Below are 9,692 nucleotides of genomic sequence, written 5' to 3'. Positions count from 1 at the left end.
AATGGCTACTGTGGAGTTCTAAAGAACAAACCACAATTTCAACAACACACCGATATTAAAATATTACCTACGTGTTTACCACCATGGCAAGAAACTGTTTGAAAACAGATATCCATGCAGGGAGAAGTAAGAAGGGAAACAGAGCTGGACTGGGAAGAGCCCGCAGAGCTGACCTAGCTCAGCTCCAAGAAATTTTATTACCAATTTCATCTGACATGGTTACGGGTTAAATGCTTCACTTTTGTGGAAATGCGAGATGGCGTTTCATTCCAGTGCGGACCACAGACAGCCCCATCCTGCGCATGGCAGAGCTGGTGCACCCTGCCCAGAAACACCACCTTCAGACCAGGGGTTTACATTTGGTTCTTCCTGATTCGTGGTCCAGGTAACCAGCCTGAGAAGATGATTCACACCTTCGCTTTTCTAGAGCCTATAAATGACGTTGTGTTCTGCACAGGGACAGTCTCAGTGAGGCCAGGAAGATGAGGGCTTTCCTTGGCCCCAGTCTCCTGCAGCACCTTTCCCTGAAATGCAGGAGCCCTTTAGCCCCACTCTTCTTCCCTGGTTGCTATCACCTGTGGACGAGCTGTACTTAAAGCCCGCTTAAGCACACCTACCCCGCAAGCAGCGCCTGACCTGCAGAGGGAAGTTACCAGACCCTTGGTAGGGCTCTACGCATGACCCATTTTTGCCTCGAGAGCTGCTCCCAACAAGCACTGCCTGCATTTATCAGGTGAGCTCCGCCTCTCCCTGCAGGCACCGCTCCTCTGGGTACCCCCACAAGCACACATGGGATGCTGTAAGCCATTCCAGACCAACCACGGCAGCTTTCAGAGCTGGTGACGGCTCTTCGCCTGAGCTCCACAAAGCCCCGGCCCCGCTGACGCTGTGAAATGGCATTCAGCTGTCACAGGGTGGAAAACAAGCTGTCTGCTCTGAACAGAGCGAGGCCGTGCCAGCCTCGCCACACGTCATCAGAAACCCTGTCAGCTACCGAGAACAGCCAATGGCCAAACGCCTCCCGTTTCCAACGGGACTGCTTGAGGACACCTTTCAGATAGGAAAGGCTGAGACTGACTAAAATGAAAAGACAACTAAAAAGCCAGTATCTACTGGCCCGGCTGGTTTCTGATGTCCCAGTAACTGCATCGACAATGCAAACACCTCCCTCGAGCACACCAGAGCGGCAGCGATGCTCTCGACACCACCCCACACAGCAGACAGGCTGAAACAGAAAAGCAAACTGCTTAGGTCAGAGGACTGACAGACAGACAATAAAGCTTTGCTTTAGTCAAACAGCTGACAAGATTTGCTCGTCCTGCCTATGTTCTAAGATGCAACCATGTGATTTGCATGAGGAAAACCTAATAAAAGTCACTCTCTGCTCTCAAAAGGAGAAGTGTCTGAATTTCCTTGACAAGAGACATAAACCAAACCAAAATACTTTTCTCTCTGTATCTCCCCCATGACCAAATCCAATTAGGGACATTCTTCCTATGGCACTGACGAGGAGTTGTATTTTAACCATTGCAGTAAACAAACACAGAGAAACAGCTCTCCCTCTCCATCAGTAACATCCACCAGAAACTGCGGATACCTTTGATCAGAGCTTCAGATACTGTTCTGACTTTACACAAAAAAAAGCAAAAAAGAAGAGGAAGGAAAAGATCAGCTCTGGAAATGGGAGGGTGGCCCTGAATAATGAGCTACCCCTGGTGTAATGAATCACAGGAAAAACTACAGGATTTTTTTTTTTTTGAGGGGGCAGGAAATCTTCAGTTTTCTGAAGAATTTATAACAATGACTCAAACCAAACCTCCCTATATGTGTGTAAGGATTTTCTAAGTGACTCAAGAATTAAAAAGTCTGCAAATACAAACTGGGATGTTCATCCAGCTGGCCTAACTGCTTCGAGAGATGAGCTGCTCTCCCCTTCAACCTGGCCCATGCCGGTGCTGGTCACTCTGCAGCCAACAGAAACAGGGGAGACACGGTGCAGAGGGGCACCAGGGCTGGAACAGCGTCAGCAAACAAGGGATGTCTGAAAGGTTCACTCCTGAGCAAGCTCCTTCTAATAAAAGCTTGAAGAACCGGGATTAAGTTCACACCCAGCACCTAGAACCTCTGATTTTCTGCAATACTGAAGGTATGACAAAAGCCCTGTTTTCCCTCTGCTCCTCATGGCATCGGGCTCTGAACTCTGCTGAATTCAGTGGGGCAGTTTATTTCCTGTCCGGGAAAGAACAAGAAGTTCTTCCTTGCTACTTCGAGCAATTAATTTTCCTGGACTAGCATGACAAACAATGAGACTGTCATAACATTAACAGCTTTCTGAAGTCCAGCTATTCCTCTTCAGTAGCCAGCAGAGCGTAAACATTTAAAGTTGCCTAGACCTCAAAAACAAATCCAGTGCTTTGGCATTTGGTCAACCAAGCACCTGGGAAGGCAAATACAGATTTGTCAGGCTGTTGCTGGTGACACCTCTGTGCTTATGAGTCCCACTGATCAGCCACCTGCGTCGCTAGAATGGCTGGGACAACTCTTCTAAAATTAATCCACACGGGTTATTTTATACAGGGATTGAACATGAGGGACTTCTACGGCTTAAGCTCCTCACTGAGGCCACTCTTCAGCTCAGCTACTATCATTCAAGGTCACATATAAACATCTCCAACAGTTTTGCTTTTATCCTGTCTGAACTGGAATTCGGTCTTAAATACAGGTTTTGTTCAGCTTTCAAATGAGAAGCATCTTAATCATGAAAGAGAAATATTCTATAGGTGAGCCCAAAGTGGAAAAATCAACTGAGATCTCAAATCCCAGTAACGACCTGTTATAAGACATATAAATCCCCAAGAAACCAAGCCTCAATAATAAGGAAATAAGGTTACAAAGAGCACTGTTAACTTAGGAGTGGAAAATTTAATCTGAAAAACCAGAGATGACATACCTGCTGCCAATAACATCTACTGTGCTTCGAAAGAAGATGCAATCTTCTGCAGGTAGCACCTTATTATTTGGTACCTCCACCTGTATCATCTCAACAGGCACTTAGGAACTTCCTATCAAAACATTCAAACTCCAAAAGTGACTAAATTGACCATTCAGCATTTTTAAGACTATTAAATTGTCCTCCCCCAACAGGAAAAAGAGATAACATTTAAGCTTGGGCTGCTCTTAAAAGAAGGAAGTGGCTACGCACATTTAACTGCTCTTAAAAATAAAACTCCTGACAATCAGCAGAATCAGGCCCATGCAGCAAGGTACCACGTCCAGCTGGCTGGTGTTGGCTGGGGTCAGGGTGACTGACCTCTGCTGATCCGTCTGCACAGGGACAATTCCGGTGTCAGGGAGCAGACGCACCATCTGACATAACCGGAGAGACGTTTCCCGGACAGGCAGGCAAAGCAAAGGCTTCACTTCATTAGGGCACAGCTACTGTTTCCTCTTGGGATTTCTCCATTGTTCTGGGATAAATGTTTCCCATAACCTATTTGTGTAATTTTTTTCAATAAAAGATTTCCTTCCTACTAATACCTTGTTTATGTGAGGGCATTTTATCTGTGCCTTCAATAATCTTTACAACTTGTTTTACTGAACACCAAATGGGGAATTTCCAAGACTTGTTTCAAGCATTTTTTTTTGGTCACAGTAATTTTAGAGTTTGGGTTTTAACCCTCAGCACAACACAAACACACTCTTAATTAACTGTAGCTACTGCGTATGCAGGTCTCCAGCAATAATTTGCACAGAAGCTCCTCCTTGGTGTTGCAGAGAGTGGTATAATCTTTAAATAGCTTCTTACTGCCTTGAACTTCCTTATTAGCTTCTCTCCCCAGAGAGAGATATTGGGAATAAAGACAAGCTGAGGTCACAGCAATCGCTGACAGAGAGAAGGGAGATGGGGGTGGGACCACTTGCTTTGCAAGAAAATAAATGTCAAAATGCTGGAATGGGACTCTGAGCCTTGCGTTAGCTCCAGCTCTGAAGCAATGCCTAGCAGAGAACAGAAATTAAATTACTCAAATGCAGTATCTGGCTTAATTGCCATCATTATATCAAGTGAACAAACCAGCTGAACGAGAGCTACTCCGATTTGCCCATGTAAGATCTCTTATCAGCTCTGAAAAACAGAAAATTTTCTTAGGAAACATCAAGCAACACAAAATTGCAACATCTTTCCTTGGAACTTCTGCTTCATGGCACAGATAGCACAAATCCCAGTACGAGCTTGGCCGTGCACAGCTCCTGGCACCGTGTGAGGGGACTGTGCCACGCTCACAAACTGCACTTTGGTCACTGTTCAAACAGGGAGCCTGGTGACAGCCGGAATCCAGGGCTGGAGCCATTCCCACACCTCTCTGCTCCTGGTTCAGCACCTGTCTTCTGCACTGGGAAGGTGCAGAGAATCAGTCTTTCAACAGATATTGGTGAACAGAGCTGCTCTGAGTAAGAAATGAAAAAGAATTCCCCAAACTTGCAAGCAAAGCTGTAAGAAAAGCCCGTGTTCCAGCAGGACAGCACCCATGGGAATGCTTCTAGACCGAAGCTGCTTCCTAAGTGATGCAAAAGCTTATTTTGCCCCATCTGTGAAAGATTTACCAGCATCTGCAGTAAGGTTTTGTATTACTGAATTTTTCTTTAAACAAGAGGTAGACTTAATTTTTGAAACTGTGTGAACTTATCTCTAACTCCACTGACAAAAGAACACTTAATTTTGCAGTGCATTAACGCTGCTTTATGCAGCGTTCAGAAGCGACGCGATGAACACCAGCTCCCAGTCATTAACACCAAACAGACAGTCCCTATTCCAGTGCAAACCGCCTCAGGCCTTATTAACATAGAAGAATGAGCCAGAAAGCTGTTTCCTGTTTTCTAAAAGTAAACAGAACGACATTTCTAATGTATGGAAAACTCTCCTTTAAAGGACAGGGGGGCAGGGAATGACAGAGCCCCTTTAACTGGAATTGGTTCCAGTCCCGGTGTGCCAGTTTAGAGGACTAACCTGTGGATCACACAGGAGGTCCTTCCTACACAGCGAGGAGGATGGAGAATCCAGCCCTTACTATACTGCAACTCTCTGGCAGCATCTGGGTTTTCTGGACAATTCAAACACAATTACAACTACAGGAAACGGAGCACAATAAGAACTGGGACTCAAGGTCCGTTCTGAGAAGATTCAGATTTATTTAGTGGACAGGAAGCTACTCTCAGGCTCTCAGAACCAAAACTTTTTTTTCAAAGAGGTCTTAAAATAGAGGAAGCAAACTGAAGAACTGGAAAATAATACTTTGAATACAGTGAATCTGTTCCCTTAACCCTTTACACTAGTATCTCGTGTTTGAACTGTAATTTGCAATGGACATCGAAAGACAAGACCAGGGCACTGCAAACGCACAGGGAGAGATGATGGTCCCACCACAAACACTCCCCACTCAATGAAAAACACCACACAAGAAAAAAGTAAACCACAGGAAAAAAAAACCAAAAACCAACAGAGAAGGACAGAAGTAGCAAGGACAAGTGACGATGCCAGAGGCATCCCTCAGGTGACCTCACAGCTGCTCCTGCCAGTACAAATCCGAGCACCAGACCTTGGGAGCTGGACCCAGCAGCTGGGGAGGGATCTGCCCCCAGACAGGGTGCAAAGGGAGCCCCAGGGAGAACCAGAGAGGAAGGAAAGGTAAAGATTTGGGGAGGGGAGGTGAAGTGAGGGGGAGAAAAGCGAAAGAGCAAATGAAGCAAGTGTCTCTGGAAAGCCAGGCTCAGAAGCTCGACTTTGACACAGTGGGAACCAGGGCCAGCGCCAGGCAACAAGTGGCTGATGCCATGAGGGAAAAGAAAACTATTTTAGGCTTTGTCATCAGCACACGTGGGTTCTCCCTGATAAATGCCAGATGCTCAGTGTTTCTCTCTGAGCATGCAGGAATATCAATTATTGCAGACTGTACTATAATCAAATTACACGTTCACAAATTAAGGTGCTCTTTCTCTGCAAGTGCTTGTTCTTTCCTATCATGTACCAAAGGATCTGCCTCAAACAGCCAGAGTTCAGAAGCATTTAAGTCCGAATTCGAAGTCAAATTAGCCCATGAGGGAAAAAGCATTTTTCTTACTAAACGTGAAATTACGGGGCAGAAAAACTTGATTTTTAACTGGTGACATCTACGTGTCTAACGCAATGCTGGAGACAAACACTGCCCATGTTAGATCAACCCTCCTCAGGCTCCACTCCACCTCTTTACAACATGCATGTGCACTTCATATGAAACTATCAGCCCTCCAGAGAATTCTGGCTGCAGAGGCAAGGACGCTTCATAACAGGCAAGGACCGGAGCCAGCTCCAGCCCACGGCCAGTCTGTGCGTGGTCAGCCAGCGCTGGCACCAGCCTGGGTGGTTTCGACCTCCCTCAGTGCACATTATGGCTCCGTTTGTCCAGGCAAACTGAGCACTATGAGCTCCAATCCTCACTTCAGGCTTTTTCTTGAGGGCAGCATTTCTGTATCCAAACGTGAGCAAACAGATTAGCAAGGTGGGTTTTCCTTTAATTAGTCACACACAATAAAGCTATTTGAGCCGCAAAGGGCTGTCGAGCTGTTACCACGGTCACTATCAGCAAATAAACAGAAAAGCACAGCAAGGCCAGAATTTCTCTAAGTGTATTCCAAGTAAACGGGCAAAGCAAAGCTGGGTGTTTTCTGCTTCTGCAGCTCTGCCCAGGCACCAGCTGGAGGAGTTACATGACTTTTTTCCCTCCACTTACCGAAAGGGCAATGCAGCTGCCTGCCAGGAGGAAGCTGGACTGGAGGCGATACGCCATCTGGACCCCAGGACCAGCCCAGCTGCAGACCTGCAGCATCTCACCTCTGGGGCAGACACCAGCCACATTTGGAGGGGTTTCACTGTCCCGGGAGGTCACGCTCAGGAGGCCGGGCTGCGGGCAGCCAGAGCCAGCTCCAATCCAAAGATTTTCCTGCCCTTTCCTCCTCCTGCTTTCCTCGCGTTAAGATGAGCCACTGCAGTGTATCCCTTACAGAAGGGGAAAAAAATCACACTAACCTTTGATTAGCTTGGTGTTTTATATTGCATAATTACCAAGTACAGGTTACAATTTCATTTGATTTCTTCTCAGCTGCGAGTCCTCGGCAAATTATGTCAAAGGCTATTCTAACTGGGTGAATCTCCTCATGCAAGAGGAAGCTGCAAGTTAAATTCCAACAGAAAAGATAATTGCTTTATACTACACCTGGAAGGTCCACTATAAAAAGCCTTTGGAATAGAGCTGCTACATTCCTAACCCTCGGTCTCTCTGCGTTCCACGACATGTACTTTACACTGCCATATTACAGCCATGCTTGTTTTGGTAACTCGATCTGACCAGACAGAACGACGGAGGAGTCAAGCCTTCCACCCAACTGACAGCTCCCAGAGGGTAACAATATTTCTCCAAAATCAAAAGATTGTCTAAATCCAAACCCAATTAACAATTCAGACATCAGCATTCCAGCTGTTTTGCGGAGGATCTCCCTCCGCTCCCCCATAAGGTGCTTGTATTTTGCAGTCAAGCTACAGAAGCTTCTGCTGGAAAACCAAGTCCCTGCAGCCCTCAGGCAGCCATCCTGCTTTTGAAATAGCTGAAAGTTTAAACATTATCAGCAGTGACAGGTCGGCTTGAAAAAGCCTTCCATATTCAACCCTGTCACAACTCATTTCTTCAGTAATTGACGCCTTCCATCATTTATACCTCTATTGTTTTTCCACCTTGCTGAGGCTGAGCACCAGCCAGGCACCCTTCAAAAAGCAGCAGTTTTATACATGGGCTACACAGTTTTTAAATGTTTTCTAGGCTCAGCATTAACACACAAGTGCAGCAGTCCATGCCACCTGAAGATGCAGCACCCCAGAGCTACCACCACCCACACCAACCTCGCCGCGGCCAGCTCTCCTGCAGCAGAAGTTGTCCCTGCAAGAAGAGCTCCTGCTGCTCCAGCACCCCCTCATCTTGTCCCACCACAAGTGCTCAATGAACACGATGTCAGATGCACCATCTTTTTGACGGGCTAGTTTTAGCTGGTATCTACCTGACGGGACGGTGACACTCATTCTTGTGTCAGCAAAGGGAGAGAACAAGGTGCTGACCACATGGGCCTACTGCTCTCGGCAGCTTGTACAGGATTAGGGTGAACAAAGCCACGGATCCTTTTTTCTTAGTTTGATGTTATTCTCTCTAAAAGACTAATCTGTGATCCCTCCTGGTGAGGAGAGTCTCTGCCTTAAGGAGCCCTCCTTACTAAGGGAGAACAAAACCAACAACGGCAGCCTGACACATCTCTACATTTCTCAGACAGCAGAAACACTTGGTTCTGTATCAGAAAGGGTGAAAGCACACACGTAACACTGGATTTCAACACCCCCAGCTTTCAATAATGAATTCCAAGACATAGAATGATATACAGCATTTATTATCTACTACTGCTGATACTAAGATAGGATCCTGAACCAGTAACACCAGAAGCAAAGGGCTCTGAACTCCACCTTGGACTCAAGCACTTTGCAGAACCTGTAGTAGCACTGTTGCCATTTTTGACTCTTATCACAGTACTTACAACATACCTTTAAGGCTTCTATGACAAGGTCTCTTGCTTCTAATTCTCCCTCAAGAATGCTAAACAGCGTCAGTAGTTCTGGTTTGCTGAGTTTTTCCAGATTCATCCTGAAAACCTGTAAAAATGGAACATGGTTTACTAGGTGTTTCTTGTACATGACAATCAGTATTCTAAGCCATGACACATCATCTCCATTTAACCCCAGCTTCCAGTTTTATGGACTGCAAATTGCCCTGGGGGGACAGAAGACAATACACAAGGAGAACATTTTCTCTTCAGCTTCCAAGACTGGTTGTAGAAGATGCATTTCTCACCTTTTCCCTAGGGGTGGCACACCCAGGTGGGGCAGGCAGAACATGTGGGCTAACATGACAGTATCATATTCACCAAGAAGTACCCAAAGTTATCAGGAGAAGGATAAACATGGGTATTGAGAAGCCGTCCTACTGTACATTACACATCTGGATCACACAGCTGCAAACACCACTGAGAGAAGGCTGGAGATGTGTGGCCATGATGAACGTGGTCCAAGTCAGGCCACTTACACAAACTGGACGGTGAAGTCACCCTTTCAGTCCCAGGAATGTCACAATGCATCACTAACAGCATGGGCCCAAAGCACTGCACAGAAATCAATGCCACAAAAAACCCACGTTTAATTGGTATTCTTTCAAACTGCCTCACTACCATTGTCATTTATTAAATAGAATCTTACTGCCCGCCTAAGAACAAAGATCCATCACCTGAACTGCACCTACAAAAAGCTTTCTTTTCCCCTGCAGCTTTGCTGATAACACTCAACACAGACTTTTTACTACAGGATTTTATTAACAAGGGACATCATTTCACTGACTAAATCCTTGTCTCTGATGCAAATACACCTGCTGATAGAGTCTTGTGCTTTGCGCAACTGTCAAACACACTTTTCTGAGCCCAGGTCACATCCACCTTTCGCCATTTTGTATGGATCTGAAAATGCTACAGCACAAAGAAGCTGCTCGGAGGTACCAAGCTCCACTTCACTGACAAGTGAGAAAGGGTTAACTTAACCTCCACTGGAGAAAAGTATCCAGCTACACCACTCA

The 9,692-nt window shown here is 46.0% G+C and overlaps 1 protein-coding gene across 1 annotated transcript in view; it reads right to left on the bottom strand.

The window, feature by feature from the left end:
- Positions 1-8,723, bottom strand: part of CTTNBP2NL (CTTNBP2 N-terminal like) — a 14,591-nt gene extending 5,868 nt beyond the window's left edge. Inside the window, exon 1 of the mRNA XM_010144764.1 lies at positions 8,615-8,723. Coding sequence (XP_010143066.1) covers positions 8,615-8,713 — 99 coding nt within the window. The 5' untranslated portion in view covers positions 8,714-8,723. The remainder of the gene's footprint in view (positions 1-8,614) is intronic.
- Positions 8,724-9,692: the final 969 nt, after the last annotated feature.

The sequence above is a fragment of the Buceros rhinoceros genome, unplaced genomic scaffold (genome assembly GCF_000710305.1).
Source record: "Buceros rhinoceros silvestris isolate BGI_N320 unplaced genomic scaffold, ASM71030v1 scaffold39281, whole genome shotgun sequence".
Lineage (NCBI taxonomy): Eukaryota > Metazoa > Chordata > Aves > Bucerotiformes > Bucerotidae > Buceros > Buceros rhinoceros.
This window is presented reverse-complemented; position numbering and strand designations above follow the sequence as displayed.